This window comes from Oncorhynchus kisutch, linkage group LG17 (assembly GCF_002021735.2).
Source record: "Oncorhynchus kisutch isolate 150728-3 linkage group LG17, Okis_V2, whole genome shotgun sequence".
In the NCBI taxonomy this organism is placed as follows: domain Eukaryota; kingdom Metazoa; phylum Chordata; class Actinopteri; order Salmoniformes; family Salmonidae; genus Oncorhynchus; species Oncorhynchus kisutch.
In genome coordinates this window covers 11088909-11110343 of record NC_034190.2, presented here as the reverse complement: position 1 = coordinate 11110343, position 21435 = coordinate 11088909, and the positions used below count along the sequence as shown (strand labels likewise).

Below are 21435 nucleotides of genomic sequence, written 5' to 3'. Positions count from 1 at the left end.
GGGATACAAACTATATTGAAAGCAGGTGCTTCTACACAGGTGGGGTTCCTGAGTTAATTAAGCAATTAACATCCCATCATGCTTAGGGTCAGGTATAAAAATGTTGGGCAGGCCATTCTTTTTATCTGTAATGGCTATGCCCCCATCCACAGGGTACGGGTGGTCACTGAATGGTTTGATGAGCATGAAAATGATGTAAACCATATGCCATGTCCGTCTCAGTCACCAGATCTCAACCCAATTGAACACTTATGGGAGATTCTGGGGTGGCGTCTGAGACAGCGTTTTCCAACACCATAACAAAACCATAAAATGATGGAATATCTTGTGGAAGAATGGTGTGGCATCCCTCCGATAGAGACTTGTAGAATCTATGCCAAGTTGCATTGAAGCTGTATTGGCGACTCGTGGTGCCCAAACACCTTATTAAGACACTTTATGTTGGTGTTTCCTTTTGGCTGATACCTGTATAAGCCACCTGAGAGGTGCGTAGGGTTCCCAAAATTCCCAGGATTTGCAGAAAATCTGGTTGGTGAAGATTTCCTGTTAATTCCCTTCTGATTCTTGGAATCTTCCAAATGGGATTTCTGGGAAACCTGGGGATTTGGGAAAGTTACAGGAATATTTGCAACTGTAGAGGTGGCCTGACACAGCCTGTACAAAACCAGTGCCCCGACACAGCCTGTACAAAACCAGTGCCCTGACACAGCCTGTACAAAACCAGTGTCCTGACACAGCCTGTACAAAACCAGTGCTCTGACACAGCCTGTACAAAACCAGTGCTCTGACACAGCCTGCACAAAACCAGTGTCCTGACACAGCCTGTACAAAACCAGTGCTCTGACACAGCCTGCACAAAACCAGTGTCCTGCCTCTCCCGGCCCAGTGGGTGGTGCTATGTTAGTAGGGGTCCATTCTTCACCCCAAAATGACCTACCTAAAGTCGGAGCCCATCCTTTTGCCGTTCTCTGGCTCCCCCGGATCGGGACAAGAGTTGGACGCCTGCTTGATGCCCCCCTCATTCACTGGACAGGGGGAGATAAGAACAGAGCATTATGATATATACAGGAGAGCAGTCAGAGAGGGCCAGAGAAAGAGGACAAGGGGCTCTATCTCATGCTGGCCCTGTGCCTCTGTTCTTAAACAATAGTCACCACACCAACACTTAGCATGTACATGGTCTTAGGTGAACAGCAAGATGGTGGAGGAGAAGCGACGCTGAGAGGACAGTAGACTTACATGGACCATTTAGATTCTAGAATATGGCACTGGTTTCTCTGGGATATCATGTTAATTATAGCTAAATATTCATGCCCTGCCTTCGTCACATCCCACTGGGGACACACTGGTTGAACCAATGTGGAATAGACATTGAATTGACATCTGTGCCTAGTGGGATACTACATTTCAATATTCCAATAAGAATGAAAGGTCATGGTAATTCATATGACTGTAGGGCTGTTTGAAAGGTTAGATGTTTAGATACTGTTGCTCTGCATGGATGAATAAGGTGAACCCTATCCTCTTCACTGACTAGTGACTCTATGCTACTCTCGCTATGTCCCGAGTACATTGGAGCTGGACGTGCTTGTAGGAAATGAGGTAAGAGCAGCATTGACCTTAGCATCCATGGAGTTTCATGTTTTATTCATGTGCTTTCATTTTTCTCCTCTGAGCTTTACGACTGTTGTGGTGGTGGTGGTCACGGGCCTTGTGGGTAACATGAGGATGATTCATTTGGATCACTTTCCATCTGAGGCTGAGAGTGGAGTGTCAGTTTTTATTTTCCCTCTGACTGAACCCCACTCACACCATGGGCCATTAACGTTCTCCACTCACCCTGGTCTGACTAGAGGGAGAGGAAAGGAGGGGAGAGGGAGAGGAGAGATATTTTGGTATTTTGTTAGGATCCCCATTAGCTGTTGTGAAAGCAGCAGCTACTCTTCCTGGGGTCCACACAGAACATAGAACATGACATAATACTGAATATTAAAAGAGCAGAGGAGGAGAGAGGAAAAAGAGTGGGAGGAGAGCTGGAGAGGAGTGGGAGAGGAGTGGGAGAGGGGGAGGAGAGGGATAGAAGTGGAAGAGGGAGAGGAGAGGAGTGGAAGGAGAGAGAGAAGAGTTGGAGAGGGAGAGGAGAGGAGTGGGAGAGGGAGAGTAGTGGGAGAGTAGTGGGAGAGGAGTGGGAGAGTAGTGGGAGAGGAGTGGGAGAGGGAGAGGAGTGGGAGGAGGGTGGGAGAGGAGGGGAGAGGGAGAGCAGAGGAGTGGAAGGAGAGAGCGAGAGGAGTGGGAGAGTAGTGGGAGAGGAGTGGGAGAGGGAGAGGAGTGGGAGGAGGGTGGGAGAGGAGGGGAGAGGGAGAGGAGAGGAGTGGAAGGAGAGCGAGAGGAGTGGGAGAGGGAGAGGAGAGGAGAGGGAGTGGGAGTGGGAGTGGGAGTGGAGAGGAGAGGAGAGGAGAGGAGAGGAGAGGAGAGGAGAGGAGAGGAGAGGAGAGGAGAGGAGAGGAGAGGAGAGGAGAGGAGAGGAGAGGAGAGGAGAGGAGAGGAGAGGAGTGGGAGAGGGAGAGGGAGAGGAGTGGGAGAGGGAGAGGAGAGGGAGGGGAGGGGGAGGAGAGTGGGAGAGGAGAGGAGAGGAGAGGGAGAGGAGAGGAGTGGAAGGAGAGAGGGAGAAGAGTTGGAATGGGAGAGGAGTGGGACAGGGAGAGGAGAGAAAGAGGAGAGGGAGAGGAGTGGGAGGAGAGAGGGAGAGGGAGAGGAGAAGAGTGGAAGGAGAGAGGTAGAGGAGTTGGAGAGGGAGAGGGAGAGGGAGAGGAGTGGGAGAGGGAGAGGAGAGGAGTGGGAAAGGGAGAGGAGAGGAGTGGGAGAGGAGTGGGAGAGGGAGAGGAGAGGGAGGGGAGTGGGGGGAGAGGGAGGAGAGAGGAAGCGGAGTGGGAGAGGAGTGAGAGAGGGAGAGGAGTGGGAGAGGGAGAGGAGAGGAGTGGGAGAGGAGTGGTAGGGGGAGAGGAGAGTGAGGAGAGTGGGAGGAGAGGGAGGAGAGAGGAAGTGGAGTGGGAGAGGAGTGGGGAGGGATAGGATTGGGAGGAGAGTGGGAGAGGAGTGGGAGAGGGAGAGGAGTGGGTGAGGGAGGGAGAGCAGAGGAGTGGGAGAGGGGGAGGAGAGAGGAAGAGGAGTTGGAGGAGAGAGGGATTTGAGAGGGAGAGGGAGAGGAGTGGGAGGAGAAAGGGAGAGGAGTTGGAGAGGGAGAGGAGTTGGAGAGGGAGAGGAGTGGGAGGAGAGTGGGAGGGGAGTGGGAGACGGAAAGAGGGAGGAGTGGAGAAGGAGAGGAGAGGAGTTGTAGAGGGGGAGGAGTGGGAGCAGAGAGGGAGAGGAGTGGGATAGGAGAGGCGAATGAGAGGAGTGGGGGGGAGAGGGAGAGGAGTGGGAGAGGAGAGAGGGAGAGGGAGAGGAGTGAGAGAGGGAGAGGAGTGGGACAGGAGAGAGGGAGAGGGAGAGGAGTGGGAGAGGGAGAGGAGTGGGACAGAGAGAGGAGAGGAATGTGATGAGAGAGGGAGAGGAGCGGGACAGGTAGAGAGGAGAAGGGGGAGGAAAAATGGAGGAGAAGGGAGTAGAGGAGAGAAGAGGGGAGGAGGGGAGAGAAGAGGAGAGAAGAGGGAAGAGATGGAGAGAAGAGGGGAGGAGAGATGAGAGAAGAGGGGAGAGGAGAGGAGAGGAGAGATGAGAGAAGAGGGGAGAGGAGAGGAGAGGAGAGAGAAGAGGGAAGAGGGAAGAGAGGGAGAGGAGAGGAGAGATGAGAGAAGAGGGTAGAGGAGAGGAGAGAAGAGAGAAAGAGAGAAGAGAGAAGCGGGAAGAGTAGAGAAGAGAGAAGAGGGAGGGAGAGAAGAGGGAAGAGGGAAGGGAGGGAGAGAAGAGAGAAGAGGAGAGAAGAGAGAAGATGAGAGAAGAGAGAAGAGGATAGAAGAGAGAAGAGAGAAGAGTGAAGAGGAGAGAAGAGAGAAGAGGGAAGAGAGAAGAGAGAAGAGAGAAGAGAGAAGAGAGAAGAGAGAAGAGAGAGAGAGAGAAGAGAGAAAGGGAGGAGGAGAGGAGAGAAGAGAGAAGAGGGAAGAGAGAAGAGGGAGGAGGGAGAGAAGAGAAGAGAGAAGAGGTAAGAGGAGAGAAGAGAGAAGAGAGAAGAGGGAAGAGGAGAGAAGAGAAGAGAGAAGAGGGAAGAGGGAGAGAAGAGGGAGAGGAAGAAGCAGGGCTAGTATCTCCACCAAGCTGTCTGACCATGCATCTCAATGTTTTACAGTTGTTTATGACTTTCAGATAGAATGTGCATTTTAATAAAATTAGCTTCGCTGTGATAAAGACTTTGGTCCTGAGGGGTTGGAAGTAGTTTGTATTCTTTTTGAAGTTCAGGTTAATATTAAAACCGTAGTCAAACTGAATTACCATTTTGTGTTGCTCACTAAGCAACCTCTTCGTAAGATACATGTATACTACCAACACAGTGACAACCATGTCCATTCACATCTCCTTCCCAAAATAGCTATATGGCGTAATGACAAGCACACTCAAGTCTTGCCACACTTAGTTGTCCTAACAGGTCTTCTAGGATGTTCTTCCAGCTGTTCTGTCCTATCTATGTCTATCTGAACAGATGGTGTCCATTACTATTGATGTGTCTATGTGGCATGACATGAACACTCCGCTGAGTGCTGATCCTCCGATCCGCCAGTCCTAGCTCCATCTCTGTGTCCTGTTTATCTGCTGCCTAATGGGGGATGCCAGTACATAGAGTCCGAAAGCAGATAGCTAGCTTGCATAATTCATAATGATGGTGAATTAGATGGGTGATCAGTGGCTGGGTCTACGACACAATGGCATGTGTTCCAGATGCCATTCCACTCCCTATATCAGGCATGTGTTCCAGATGTCATTCCACTCCCTATATCAGGCATGGGTTCCAGATGTCATTCCACTCCCTATATCAGGCATGGGTTCCAGATGTCATTCCACTCCCTATATCAGGCATGGGTTCCAGATGTCATTCCACTCCCTATATCAGGCATGTGTTCCAGATGTCATTCCACTCCCTATATCAGGCATGGGTTCCAGATGTCATTCCACTCCCTATATCAGGCATGGGTTCCAGATGTCATTCCACTCCCTATATCAGGCAAGTGTTCCAGATGGCATCCCACTCCCTATATCAGGCAAGTGTTCCAGATGGCATCCCACTCCCTATATCAGGGGTCTCCAATCTTCTCTATCATGAAAGCTACTTTTCAAAATGTAAACAACGAGCTACTCATTTTTTTTCAAGCTTTCAAATAGGCACATTCTTCTCTTCCCCAGGTCCTTAGCGTACAATATACAGTGTACCTAGTAAAATACTGGTTAATAAACAAATCTAGACAACTCTAAAGGGTTCCCTATAACTGTTTTCTCAGTTTAATTTTTTCCTGGATTTAGATTATTTTTTATTTTTTTAACTCTCAAAATTACAATTGTTTACAGATTGACATGAGTCCATGTCAATGCTTAAATCACCTACTTTTTGGTCTGGAAGAAAACTAACACATTTCAATTTTTTTTGTGTAATTCCCCTTTAATTGCACATCTGGCTCTTTAAACACCTCTGGCCCTTTAATTGCACATCTACCAGTGAGGAATGTGCCAGTCTAGTGATGCTTCTGTACTGGTGCTGCTCATTTTATGGGAAAGTTTGCAAATAACAAATAATAGAAACAAATGATTTACTTCCTCATTATATACTTCTGCCAGGTAAGCCTACTTTGTAGTTATTATTTAATTGAGGGGGTTTTGGGGAAATGATTTCTGTCAACCTACATGATGGTTATCACATGGAGTAACAGGCAAACACGCCCACCACACAGACAGACAGGGACAATATTGCTGGAAATTAATTTGCAGATAGGTTTGTCTTTTTTCAAGTCAGTAGTGGCTAACCAGGGGTGGGATGATATCAATGTTGCATTGATTAGATAGTAGTTGGGAACTGAAGGTGTCTGATTCTTGTGAGATTTGTTAATGACATTATGTGGTGGAAAACATAAAGAATTGCATTTACTTTCAGAATTGTTTGGCAAACTACTCATATGTGGGCTGCGAGCTACTGGTAGCTCACGATCAACCTGTTGGAGACACCTGCCCTATATAGTGCACTACTTTTAACTAGAGGCCTCTGGGCACTGAGTCCTATGCACCCTGGTCAATAGTAGTGCACCACATAGGAAATAGGGTGACATTTGGAACGTACACAATATTCTGACTCTTGATTCCTGATTCCTATATCATTTCTTTTGGGTTTAGTACGAGGAGCACATCATGTTGCGATGAAGACAGGAACCAATAAGGACAGCAGGAGGAACGGAGGGAGCACACAAGCATTTAATAGAAGAGAGATCCATGGCAATTTAATGTTCAGGGACTGTAATGAAATGGACCCCAAGACCATAAAACAGCCTCAAAACGTCAGCTGGGGAGCAGTTAGAAAATGTGTCTTCAGAAATGCAGTAGGGCTTGTCTTGAGAAGTAGTGAAACGGGTCTTATACGACCCATGTTGTTTTCATATACATTGGAAGAGATTTTTCAAATGTTTCTTTTAACAAAGAGTGAGGTAGGATGGCAGTGGAGAAAGAAAGAGACAGATTATGTCAAATGGCAACTGACTGGATGATAGTGGGGTAAAATAGTGAGAGATTGTATCAGAGGGCAGTAAACTGGGTTGATAGTGGGGTAAGATAGTGAGAGATTGTATCAGAGGGCAGTAAACTGGGTTGATAGTGGGGTAAGAGAGTGAGAGATTGTATCAGAGGGCAGTAAACTGGGTTGATAGTGGGGTAAGAGAGTGAGAGATTGTATCAGAGGGCAGTAAACTGGATTGATAGTGGGGTAAGAGAGTGAGAGATTGTATCAGAGGGCAGTAAACTGGGTTGATAGTGGGGTAAGAGAGTGAGAGATTGTATCAGAGGGCAGTAAACTGGGTTGATAGTGGGGTAAGATAGTGAGAGATTGTATCAGAGGGCAGTAAACTGGGTTGATAGTGGGGTAAGAGAGTGAGAGATTGTATCAGAGGGCAGTAAACTGGGTTGATAGTGGGGTAAGAGAGTGAGAGATTCTATCAGAGGGCAGTAAACTGGGATGATAGTGGGGTAAAATAAAGAGAGATTGTATCAGAGGGCAGTAAACTGGGTTGATAGTGGGGTAAGATAGTGAGAGATTGTATCAGAGGGCAGTAAACTGGATTGATAGTGGGGTAAAATAGAGAGAGATTGTATCAGAGGGCAGTAAACTGGGTTGATAGTGGGGTAAGAGAGTGAGAGATTGTATCAGAGGGCAGTAAACTGGGTTGATAGTGGGGTAAGAGAGTGAGAGATTGTATCAGAGGGCAGTAAACTGGGATGATAGTGGGGTAAGATAGTGAGAGATTGTATCAGAGGGCAGTAAACTGAGATGATAGTGGGGTAAAATAGAGAGAGATTGTATCAGAGGGGTAAACCAGATTCAAACCTAATGTGACATGCGGCCAATAGACCAGCCAGGCAACACAATATGGTTATTTTTTAAACAGTATTTATCCCCTTGACATATACAAAACAAAATCAAAAATGGGGGAAACAATTAGGGTAAAATGCAATGAGTCGCACAGAACAAGAATGAAAAAAAGTACTTGATAGAAAGTCAAGTTCTGGAAATCACTGGAAAACAATGTTTCCTTGCTCAATGAGTGAATGTGGTTCTACAGCCATTCTTAAATAGAATATGCTAAGAATCAAATCAAAAATCCAATTTTATTGGTTGCACATACACTACAGTTCAAAAGTTTGTGGCCACTTAGAAATGTCCTTGTTTTTTCAAAGAAAAGCACAATTTTGTCCATTAAAATAACATCAAATGGATCAGAAATACAGTGTAGACATTGTTAATGTTGTAAATGACTATTGTAGCTGGAAACGGCAGATTGTTAATGGAATATCTGCATAGCCGTATAGAGGTCCATTATCAGCAAGTCCAACTGGCAGCTTCATTAAATAGCACCCGTAAAACACCAGCCTCAACGTCAACAGTGAAGAAGCGACTCCGGGAGGCTGGCCTTCTAGAGTTGCAGAGTTCCTCTGTCCAGTGTCTGTGTTCTTTTGACCATCTTAATCTTTTTTTTATTGGCCAATCTGAGATATGGCTTTTTCTTTGCAACTCTGTCGCCTCTTCACTGTTGATGTTGAGACTGGTGTTTTGCAGGTACTATTTAATGAAGCTGCCAGTTAAGAACTTGACACTCTAATATAATTGTCCTCTTGCTCAGTTGTGCACCAGGGCCTCCCACTCCTCTTTCTATTCTGGTTAGAGACAGTTTGTGCTGTTCTGTGAAGGGAGTAGTACACAGATGTGTACGAGATCTTCAGTTTCTTGGCAATTTCTCACATGGAATAGCCTTCATTTCTCAGAACAAGAATAGATTGACAAGTTTCAGAAGAAAGTTATTTGTTTCTGGCCATTTTAAGCTTGTAATCGAACCCACAAACGCTGACACTCCAGATACTCAACTAGTCTAAAGAAGACCAGTTTTATTGCTTCTTTAATCGGAACATCAGTTTCCAGCTGCATTTTAACATAATTGCAAAACAGTTTTCTAATGATCAATTAGCCTTTTAAAATTATAAACTTGGATTAGCTAACACAATGTGCCATTGGAACACAGGAGTGATATTTGCTGATAATGGGCCTCTGTACGCCTATGTAGATATTCCATAAAAAGGAGCGCGTCCAGCAGCATGCGGCCATGCTACAACATCTCGCCACTGCCATGGATCGCGTCCGGCAGACTATGGATCGCTCGGAGAGAAGAGGAGTTCCTCCAGCGCCTCCACCAGCACCACCAAGGGCACCACTACTCACCCCTCCTTCACCCGGTCCCAGTGGGATTCGGCTCACTCTTCTGAGGGAGTATGATGGGACGGGTGCGGGATGTCAGGGGTTCCTACTCCAGCTGGAGCTCTACATGGCAACCGTCCACCCGGCTCCTTTGGGCCGTGAGAGCGTGCCCGCCCTTGTCTCCTGTCTCTCAAGGAAAGCACTGGAGTGGGCCAATGCCGTATGGGGGTAAGGAAAAGGGATGACTTACCAATTCTAGGATTTCACCCAGTTTTTGAGAACTCGCCCGAGGGTAGAGCGGCGGGTGAACGTCTTGTCCACCTTAGGCAGGGGACAAGGAGTGCACAGGAGTTCGCTTTGGACTTTGGGACCCTGGCCGCTGGCGAGGGATGGAACGACAGGGCCCTGATCGATCACTACCTTTTTAGTTTGCGCGAGAGCGTCCGCCGGGAGTTGGCCTGCAGGGACACCACTCTCAACAGTCCGTCTCCTTCCTAGGGTACCACATTTCCACGTCAGGGGTGGAGATGGAGAGTGACCGCATTTCAGCCGTGCGTAATTGGCCAACTCCCACCATGGTAAAGGAGGTGAAGCGGTTTCTAGGGTTTGCCAACTACTACCGGAGGTTTATATGAGGCTTTGGTCAGGTAGTGGTTCCCATTACATCACTGCTGATGGGGGGACCGGTGCGTTTGCAGTGGTCGGCTGAGGTCGGACAGGGCTTTTAGTCAGCTGAGGGCTCTGTTTACCTCGGCTCCCGTGCTGGCTCATCCGGATCCCCCTTTGGCGTTCATAGTGGAGGTGGACACGTCCGAGGCTGGGATAGGATCCGTGCTCTCTCAGCGCTCGGGTACTCCACCAATTCTCCGGCCCTGTGCCTTCTTTTCGAAGAAGCTCAGCCCGGCGGAGCGAAACTATGACATCGGGGACAGGGAGCTGTTGGCTGTCGTCAAGGCCTTGAAGGCATGGAGACATTGGCTTGAGGGGGTAAACACCCTCATCTGGACTGACCACCGCAATCTGGAGTACATCAGGGCGGCGAAGAGATTGAATCCTCGCCAGGCAAGGTGGGCCATATTTTTTACTCGTTTTGTTTTCACACTATCCTACAGACCAGGTTCACACCCCATACTCCCGGCCTCTTGCCTGGTAGCACCGGTAGTGTGGGAGCTGGACGCGGACATCGAGCGGGCGTTACGTGCAGAGCCCACTCCCCTCCAATGTCCAGCTGGGCGTCTGTACGTTATGTCTGTTGTCCACGACTGTTTGATCTATTGGGCCCACACGTCACCCTCTTCTTGTCATCTGGGCATCGGTCGGACAGTGCGCTGTCTTAGTGGGAAGTACTAGTGGTCCACTTTGGCTAAGGATGTGAGGGTTTATGTTTCCTCATGCTCGGTGTATGCCCAGTGCAAGGCCCCTAGGCACTTTCCCAGAGGGAAGTTACAACCCTTACCCGTTACACAACGGCCGTGGTCACACCTGTCGGTGGATTTCCTAACGGATCTACCTCCCTCACAGGGTAACACCACGATCCTGGTCGTTATGGATCGGTTTTCTGAGTCCTGCCGTCTCCTCCCTTTGCCCGGTCTCCCTACGGCCCTACAGACTGCGGAGGCCCTGTTTACACACGTCTTCTGGCACTATGGGGTGCCTGAGGTCATTGTATCTGATCGAGGACCTCAGTTCACGTCAAGGGTCTGGAGGGCGTTCATGGAAGGTCTGGGGGTCTCGGTCAGCATTACCTCGGGTTTTCACCCCGAGAGTAATGGGCAGGTGGACAGAGTGAACCAGGATGTGGGTAGGTTTCTGCGGTCTTACTGCCAGGACTGGCCAGGGAAGTGGGCGGCGTTCGTGCCCTGGGCAGAGATGGCCCAGAACTCACTCCGCCACTCCTCCACTAACCTCACCCCCTTCCAGTTCGTACTTGGGTCCCAGCCGGTTCTGGTTCCTTGGCATTAGAGCCAGATCGAGGCTCCTGCGGTGGACGAGAGGAGCGCTGAGGAGACATGGGGCACCGCTCATGTGCACCTTCAGCGGGCCGTGAGACGCCAGAAAACCAGCGCAGATCGCCATCGCAGTGAGGCCCCAGTGTTCGCGCCAGGGGACCGGGTCTGGCTCTCGACTCAAAACCTGCCCCTCCACCGTCTCTGCCGGAAGCTGGGCCCGCAGTTTGTGGGGCCATTCAAAGTCCCGAGGAGACTGAACAATGTTTATTACAGGTTACAGCTTCCCCCCCGATTACCGTTTTAACCCCTCGTTCCACGTGTCTCTCCTGAGGCCGGTGGTGGCTGGTCCACTCCAGGAGTCTGAGGTGCGGGAGATTCCTCCGCCCCCCTCTGGACATCGAGGGGGCCCCGGCATATGCAGTTCGATCCAAATTGGATTTGAGGTGACGGGCGAGGGGCCTTCAGTACCTCGTGGAGTGGGAGGGGTACTGTCCGGAGGAGAGATGCTGGGTGCCGGTGGAGGACGTGTTAGACCTGTCGATGCTGCGGGAGTTCCACCGTCTCCATCCGGATCGCCCTGTGCCTCGCCCTCCGGGTCGTCCCCGAGGCCGGTGTCGGGACGCTGCTGGAGCTGCGTGCCGGGGGGGGGGTGGGGGGGGGTGGGGTACTGTCACGACTTCTACCGAAGTTGGTCCCTCTCCTTGTTCGGGCGGTGTTCGGCGGTCGACTTCACCGGTCTTCTAGCCATCGCCTTTCATTTTCCATTTTTTTGTCTTCGTTTTCTACTCACCTGGTTTCATTCCCCGAGTACATGTTCATGTATTTCACCCTCTGTTCCCCCATGTTTTTGTGCGTGATTGTTTTTATGTCCATTCGGTACGTTTTGGCTGGTTTTCGACGGGTGCTGTTTACACCCGTGCGCTAGCTGATTTATTGTTGGTCAAGTGTATTTGTTTACCTTGTGCCTTTATTTTGAGTAAAGTACGTTGCTCACTCATTCTGCTCTCCTGCGCCTGACTCATTCTGCTCTCCTGCGCCTGACTCATTCTGCTCTCCTGCGCCTGACTCATTCTGCTCTCCTGCGCCTGACTCATTCTGCTCTCCTGCGCCTGACTCATTCTGCTCTCCTGCACCTGACTCATTCTGCTCTCCTGCGCCTGACTCATTCTGCTCTCCTGCGCCTGACTCATTCTGCTCTCCTGCGCCTGACTCATTCTGCTCTCCTGCGCCTGACTCATTCTGCTCTCCTGCGCCTGACTCATTCTGCTCTCCTGCACCTGACTCATTCTGCTCTCCTGCGCCTGACTCATTCTGCTCTCCTGCGCCTGACTCATTCTGCTCTCCTGCGCCTGACTCATTCTGCTCTCCTGCGCCTGACTCATTCTGCTCTCCTGCGCCTCACTCATTCTGCTCTCCTGCGCCTGACTCATTCTGCTCTCCTGCGCCTGACTCATTCTGCTCTCCTGCGCCTGACTCATTCTGCTCTCCTGCGCCTGACTCATTCTGCTCTCCTGCGCCTGACTCATTCTGCTCTCCTGCGCCTGACTCATTCTGCTCTCCTGCGCCTGACTCATTCTGCTCTCCTGCGCCTGACTCATTCTGCTCTCCTGCGCCTGACTCATTCTGCTCTCCTGCGCCTGACTCATTCTGCTCTCCTGCGCCTGACTCATTCTGCTCTCCTGCGCCTCACTCATTCTGCTCTCCTGCGCCTGACTCATTCTGCTCTCCTGCGCCTGACTCATTCTGCTCTCCTGCGCCTGACTCATTCTGCTCTCCTGCGCCTGACTCATTCTGCTCTCCTGCGCCTGACTCATTCTGCTCTCCTGCGCCTGACTCATTCTGCTCTCCTGCGCCTGACTCATTCTGCTCTCCTGCGCCTGACTCATTCTGCTCTCCTGCGCCTGACTCATTCTGCTCTCCTGCGCCTGACTCATTCTGCTCTCCTGCGCCTCACTCATTCTGCTCTCCTGCGCCTGACTCATTCTGCTCTCCTGCGCCTGACTCATTCTGCTCTCCTGCGCCTGACTCATTCTGCTCTCCTGCGCCTGACTCATTCTGCTCTCCTGCGCCTGACTCATTCTGCTCTCCTGCGCCTGACTCATTCTGCTCTCCTGCGCCTGACTCATTCTGCTCTCCTGCGCCTGACTCATTCTGCTCTCCTGCGCCTGACTCATTCTGCTCTCCTGCGCCTGACTCATTCTGCTCTCCTGCGCCTGACTCATTCTGCTCTCCTGCGCCTGACTCATTCTGCTCTCCTGCGCCTGACTCATTCTGCTCTCCTGCGCCTGACTCATTCTGCTCTCCTGCGCCTGACTCATTCTGCTCTCCTGCGCCTGACTCATTCTGCTCTCCTGCGCCTGACTCATTCTGCTCTCCTGCGCCTGACTCATTCTGCTCTCCTGCGCCTCACTCATTCTGCTCTCCTGCGCCTGACTTCATGCACCAGCTACACCCACCTTTTGACAATAGTTGGTGCCAGGCACACCGGTTTGTGTCAAAAACTGTAACGTTACACACTGTAACGTTACACACTCAACAGTTTCCTGTGTATATCAAGAATGGTCCACCACCCAAAGGACATTCAGCCAACTTGACACAACTTGGGCCAGTATCCCTGTGGAACGCTTTCGAAACATTGAAGATTCCATGCCATGAAGAATTGAGGCTGTTCTGAGCGCAAAAGGGGGAGGTGCAACTCAATATTAGGAAAGTGTGTAATGTAGGTAATTACATGTGTATACCGTGGGCTTATATATAGTTGATTCCTCTGAACATTGGATATATCTGTCAGGTGCCATTTGGCCTGGTATAGGGTATAAAGTGTGATGCTCAAAGCGTGGACAAGGGTGTAAATGACTAATGGACCAAGTAAGAACTTTGCGAATGGTTGATGATGTATGTGTTTATCAACCAGGGCAAGACACTAAAAAAGGATGTAATTTATATGCATTTCCACTAGAAATGTTTAGAAGTTACTTCTTCATTTTTACTGTGACTACTGTTCTACCTTTTAAGAGTATGCAACCTCTTAAAGATGACAGATGCAAACTTTGCACTGGTGCAAAAAAACTCAATCAATCACACCAAAAAGTGTCTCATGTACACTATGTAATCCTGTACAGAGTAGAATAGACCAGACATAACTGGGTCTTTCACTGTGTCGCACTTTGACAGTGCTTTAAGAGAGCACCCAGTGCCTAGTTCAGATATTTACTATGGTCAGACTTCTGAGTAAATGTCCTTTATCTAAAATGGTGGCAACCATAAAAACAAATCAGAATGAAGCAAACCTGCTGATGTGTAAAACAATCCAAACAAATAGATTCATGATGATTGGAGAACATTTTAGGAACTACAGAGGAGAAGATGCTGACACTGCTGTCTCCCTCCAGCCCAGAAAAATGCTGGAGTGAAGCTCAAACTACTTCCTGAAAGTAGTAGTCAGTGTCAGCCAAGGGGAAAAAACACACAAAAAAACACCAGACAACACATTTGTCTTTTTTACCCCAAGTTTAAGAAACATCTGTATGTAAAAAATAACAACGGTGAGAAACTGTTCCCCTTTAGGGGAGGCAGGTAACCTAGTGGTTAGCGTGTTGGGCCAGTAACCGAAAGGTTGCTAGTTTGAATCCCCGAGCTGACAAGGTACAAATCTGTCGTTTTGCCCCTGAACAACAGGCCGTCATTGTAAATAAGAATTTGTTCTTAACTGACTTGCCTAGTTAAATAAAGGTAAAAACCGAAAATAATAAAATAGATGGGGATTACAATGCCTAAAAGGGTGAATCTGGGATTCTGAAACAAAGCAATCACCCTGCCACTTATTCTGCAAAGTCTAGTTTTAAATAAAATGATATGTAAGGAGCCCAGATTGCCCTTTTAAAAATGGAATAATTGTAGAGCACACAAGAGCAGGATCATCTATCTATGGTAATGTCTTAACATTGTGTCAATGAACGTTATCTTCAATGTCTATCAATGTTATCTTTCAATGTCTATCAGTGTTATCTTTCAATGTCTATCAATGTTATCTTTCAATGTCTATCAATGTTATCTATCAATGTTATATTTCAATGTCTATCAATGTTATCTTTCAATGTCTATCAATGTTATCTTTCAATGTCTATCAATGTTATCTTTCAATATCTATCAATGTTATCTTTCAATATCTATCAATGTTATCTATCAATGTTATATTTCAATGTCTATCAATGTTATCTTTCAATGTCTATCAATGTTATCTATCAATGTTATATTTCAATGTCTATCAATGTTATCTATCAATGTTATATTTCAATGTCTATCAATGTTATCTTTCAGTCATCTTTCAATGTCTATCAATGTTATCTTTCAATGCCTATCATTTCAATGTCTATCCTTGTTATCTTTCAATGTCTATCAATGTTATCTTTCAATGCCTATCATTTCAATATATATCAATGTTATCTATCAATGTTAATCAATGTTATCTTTCAATGTCTATCAATGTTATCTATCAATGTTATATTTCAATGTCTATTAATGTTATCTTTCAATATTATCTTTCAATGTCTATCAATGTTATCATTCAATGCCTATCATTTCAATGTCTATCATTGTTATCTTTCAATGTCTAACAATGTCATCTTTCAATGTCTATCAATGTTATCTATAAATGTTATATTTCAATGTATATCAATGTTATCTTTCAATGTCATCTTTCAATGTCTATCATTGTTATCTTTCAATGTCTATCAATGTTATCTTTCAATGTCTATCAATGTTATCTTTCAATATCTATCAATGTTATCTTTCAATGTCTAACAATGTTATCTTTCAATATCTATCAATGCTATTTTTCTCCTACGATTTCATCACAACAGGGTCAAAAGAAAACTGTGATAATTAAGAAATGTCAGGAGAATAGTTCCTGCGTTTCTCTTATGATGGATGAGGCATATGGCACGAGATAAACAGAGGGAGAGACAGATTTTCTCCTTGATGGGTCAACCAACTGTCATTACGGTTCCATCACAGCCGAAACATGTCGGCTTCAGTGGATACAGAGGGACATTCAGGACTGTTCTACCCTGGCTGCATCCCAAATGACACCCTACTCCCTATATAGTGCACTACTTACGGTCCCAGGTCAAAAGTAGTGCACTATATAGGAAATAATGTACCATTTGGGGTGCAACCCTTCTCTGTATAAGCTTCAATGTTGGGATGCCAGCTTCCTGCTTCCACCATCCATCACACTGGAAAGTGGTTCGAAAACGACAGGCGTCAACACATGAAATTTGAGGTCATTTCGGCGAACTCCATCGAGTCCCTTCACCACCGGAGCAGTTTGTCTGCTATGTTTAGAGACGTTGCCTCTTATTTCGACAGAGTCCAGTGAAGTGTGAAACCCAAGGGGGTTGGAGCCTTAGCACCACACTTAGTCAGGCTGCCAATGAGCAGTCAGCCACACGTGCATGCAGGCACACGCACGCACGCACGCACGCACGCACACACACACACACACACACACACACACACACACACACACACACACACACACACACACACACACACACACACACACACACACACACAACCACTTCACCTGTTCCACATTCCCACCCAGTCTCTGTCCTGTCACACGTTTCACTGTGCAATCATTTTATAATTACCAGGCAGACTTCAGAAACTGTGTACAACATGAACAAACCATGCAGAAAGGCTCCCTACGGATCCAGTTCTGATCACACTGCCTGGTTTGTTGATGACTTGATTTGGAGTGAGTGGGAGTCCTTCTCCTGCAATTCACTTGATTTTCTAGTTATTCCAGAGGACTTCTAGGAAGCCCTATATACTGCAGTATTTACAGAAAGTCCTGCAACTTGGTGGCCACAGTTGGGCCATTGTGATGATGCTAACTGGGTATACATGTAAGAACACTTATTCAGTCCCTAGGTTGGCACAGTATGTTAATACACCACAGTCTTTATTTTGCCTGTATACTTATAATATTGATGTAAATGAAAGATAAGTAGCATCGAGGACTGTGTTTTATCTTTGGGGCTTTTTCAGTTTCGTCATATTTGTATAAATGCACAAATACACCAGTCTCTGCGAATACATTGAAATGGTTGTTCATGCTCTCGAGGACTACAAACATGCCCGAAGAGGACAGCGAGGACTACAAACATGCCCGAAGAGAACAGTGAGGACTACAAACATGCCCGAAGAGAACAGCGAGGACTACAAACATGCCTGAAGAGGACAGCGAGGACTACAAACATGCCTGAAGAGGACAGCGAGGACTACAAACATGCCCGAAGAGAACAGCGAGGACTACAAACATGCCCGAAGAGAACAGCGAGGACTACAAACATGCCCGAAGAGGACAGCGAGGACTACAAACATGCCCGAAGAGGACAGCGAGGACTACAAACATGCCCGAAGAGAACAGCGAGGACTACAAACATGCCCAAAGAGGACAGCGAGGACTACAAACATGCCCAAAGAGGACAGCGAGGACTACAAACATGCCCGAAGAGAACAGCGAGGACTACAAACATGCCTGAAGAGGACAGCGAGGACTACAAACATGCCCGAAGAGGACAGCGAGGACTACAAACATGCCCGAAGAGAACAGAGAGGACTACAAACATGCCTGAAGAGGACAGCGAGGACTACAAACATGCCCAAAGAGGACAGCGAGGACTACAAACATGCCTGAAGAGGACAGCGAGGACTACAAACATGCCCGAAGAGGACAGCGAGGACTACAAACATGCCCGAAGAGGACAGCGAGGACTACAAACATGCCCGAAGAGAACAGAGAGGACTACAAACATGCCTGAAGAGGACAGCGAGGACTACAAACATGCCCAAAGAGGACAGCGAGGACTACAAACATGCCTGAAGAGGACAGCGAGGACTACAAACATGCCCGAAGAGGACAGCGAGGACTACAAACATGCCCGAAGAGGACAGCGAGGACTACAAACATGCCCGAAGAGGACAGCGAGGACTACAAACATGCCCGAAGAGGACAGCGAGGACTACAAACATGCCCGAAGAGGACAGCGAGGACTACGCAAATCCTGGTGGAGGTTTTCTTACTATTTCATACAATATTTCTAGGCCAATTTCGCGCCGCCCTATGGGACTTTCGGTCAAGGCCGGGTTGTGACACAGCCTGGTATCAAACCCGGGTCTGTATTGACACCTCAAGCACTGCGATGCAGTGCCTTAAACCGCAGCGCCACTCGGGAGGCCCCACATTTGACTTTTTAAATATATTTTGAATATGCAAAGATCCATCTTCCTGACATAAGACAACTTGATCTACCTATGAATCATAACTACCTTACACACCTGATTACAAGTCAACTACGTCGTCTTTCTCCACTCTGCACACTATTCGTTTATCAAGTCGACAAAAACGAATCAGTCCATTTGTGAAGAGCCTTTGTTCAGTGTAGATGGACAAACAGTAACATAGAACACGTGGACAACGTTCATCGTATGGACGACACAGACTCAGCTAATTGTTTTCAGATAAATAAAATGCTTCATAAGAATACATTGAAACATTCGTTAATGCATTCATGAATCGTAAAATGTATATATCTTAGCTAACGTTGAAATGCTCTTGAGCATGCCAAGTTCGTCACGACAGTTCCCCGTGTCTTGCCAGTCAAATCAGGAGTGTCATTGACTAGATATGTGTCGTTATCTAAGTCTTAAAAAAACGGCACACGTCAATGACATGCACTTTATTCCAGAGGATTCCACCAATTTCAGATGCTTCCCAGGTCAGGTTTTCTTTTTCTTTTCCCATTGTCGGGAGTTTGCGCCTCGATTCGATAATAAGGGAAATTGCATCGACTACCCACTTTATATTACACAGGCTACACCTTGGAACAGGCTTTAAGTGATATCGACTCGCACACGTGCACAATAGGGCCCGAGCTCACAGTCTATTATTCACCAGAACGCTATGAACAATCATTTATCATTAGTCTTTCTATCCACACAAACAGCTAATATGACGTGGCTCCAGCATTTCTGCTGATCTCTGTCGCCTCTGACACACACACGACTTGATAGCATCACAGGTGAACTATGGGTTTGTTGTGAGGTCAGTAACGCTAACGTAGCGATATACAGTGCTAAAATACAGCTTCCATTATACTGTGACACAGATGGTGCAACCTAGAATGATGCTGAGAAGGGTACCTATTGTGTTATACAGTCCGCATAACACAGAGAATGTCCTCGCAACACAGAGAATGTCCTCGCAACACAGAGAATGTCCTCGCAACACAGAGAATGTCCTCGCAACACAGAGAATGTCCTCACAACACAGAGAATGTCCTCATAACACAGAGTATGCCCTCGCAACACAGATAATGTCCTCACAACACAGAGAATGTCCTCATAACACGGAGAATGTCCTCGGAACACAGAGAATGTCCTCGGAACACAGAGAATGTCCTCATAAAAGAGAATGTCCTCGCAACACAGAGAATGTCCTCATAACACAGAGAATGTCCTCGGAACACAGAGAATGTCCTCGCAACACAGAGAATGTCCTCATAACACAGAGAATGTCCTCGCAACACAGAGAATGTCCTCATAACACAGAGAATGTCCTCATAACTCAGTTGACACACAAACACTAAAGGATATTCACAGAGTTATACAAAATCAAAGCTTGCTTTGATTGGTTGTGCACATCTCTCTAAATTCAGCCTAAGGGTCAGCAAATAGAAATTAGGAACAGTTGCGTCACCTGGCTAGTCCTTCTTAGTGCCCTCCTAAACCAATTAGAAAGTGTGTTATTGCTCGTGGAATATCTTCTTGAAAGCATGAAGCCAATAATTTGGATTTTGGATAGAGGTGTAACTCCAGGATTGCACACCAACTCAGTGGTCTTGTGGTTCATGCCTACCCAAATTCCTCTCTTCTTGGAACTCAGCATTAACGATATGGATTAGGGATAAGGCCCTGCGATAGACTAGCGTCCTGTCCAGGGGGTGTACTTCTACATCAAGCTGCCTCACACTACAGAAACAGGAGATTTTCAAGCATCATGTCCAGGGGGTGTAGTTGTACATCAAGCTGCCTCACACTACAGAAACAGGAGATTTTCAAGCATCCTGTCCAGGGGGTGTAGTTGTACATCAAGCTGCCTCACACTACAGAAACAGGAGATAGACTAGCGTCCTGTCCAGGGGGTGTAGTTGTACATCAAGCTGCCTCACACTACAGAAACAGGAGATAGACTAGCGTCCTGTCCAGGGGGTGTAGTTGTACATCAAGCTGCCTCACACTACAGAAACAGGAGATAGACAAGCATCCTGTCCAGGGGGTGTACTTCTACATCAAGCTGACTCATGTAACTGGCTCGGACAAGGCTACCTTTACCCTCCAGGATTGCACAGTGCACATTTGCCATAATCTACATTTTCATTCAGCACAAGACCATTGGTTATTGATTCAAGGCATGATGGATGGGTTGGGGGACTTATCATGCATTCAACATCAGCAGGTTATGATGTCCAAACAAAGCAATTACAGAATTACTGAAAACATGAAACACATCAACAAACAAACACTTACAAGCACGCACAGGAAAACAGAAATCACAGATTTACCATAACAGAGTAACAAAGGTAGACTCACAGATAGAAAACTTGTTGCTGTTGTCTTTGCCTGGGAATAATTTTACTCCTCTAGATTTAAAGTCTACGGACCTTTTCACTAGTTAAAGGGAAAACAAAAACAGGAAATCAGGTGAAACAGGTTCCAAATAAACTGATCAGCATTGAAAACCAAGAAACCCATCCTCCAAGCTAATGGAGAAGAGCACAACTCATAGCAGCAGCAGGTAACAACAGTCAAAGTATCTTAGCAACAGACAAAAAATGTGAAGAGATAAAATAGGCAAGAACAAAAGAAGAGGAGAAGATATTATTATTATATAAGTAGCGTACAGGGCTTCTGTTCATTTGTCAACCTTGAAATGATTGGGGGGGGACAGCAGACCAGAATGTAGAACAGCCGATATGGATCAGCCTTTAGCCACAATCCCCAGAGGAGTCTTCAGGGCAGGGGCGGCTGTCAAGGTTTTTTTCAGCAACAGAATGGCCGATTTGTTATGCCGCAGAATGGCACGCTGGGACATGACAGTGCAGGCGTTACCTCTCTCACACACCTACACACACACACACACACACACACACACACACACACACACACACACACACACACACACACACACACACACATGCCCACACATACGTACATACACACACCCACACAGAAACAAACGCACGTACGCACACACTCACAATAGGAGGATCTTCATGTGTCGTGCTAACATCAGATGTTCATCACTATTTCATGTAAATTTAGCCCCAATATCTTTGTTGAACAGAAGCCCTGTGAAGATTGACAAGCTTAATAATAATAATAATAACATTAATAATAATAGTAATAATACTGTGATCACATTCAACATGTGTGTAAAAACATCAATCATGATAAATGTTTTATTTTCTGTTTTCCAAAAAGAAACATTAAAACAAACATCTGTTGTCAGAACATATTTAATGCTTTTGTTCAGAAAGTGAT

The 21435-nt window shown here is 47.0% G+C and overlaps 1 protein-coding gene across 1 annotated transcript in view; it reads right to left on the bottom strand.

Moving 5' to 3' along the window:
- Positions 1-21435, bottom strand: part of LOC116354513 (CUB and sushi domain-containing protein 3-like) — a 492885-nt gene that overhangs the window by 406975 nt on the left and 64475 nt on the right. The window contains 2 exon segments of the mRNA XM_031795095.1: positions 938-1025; positions 20485-20562. Coding sequence (XP_031650955.1) covers positions 938-1025; positions 20485-20562 — 166 coding nt within the window.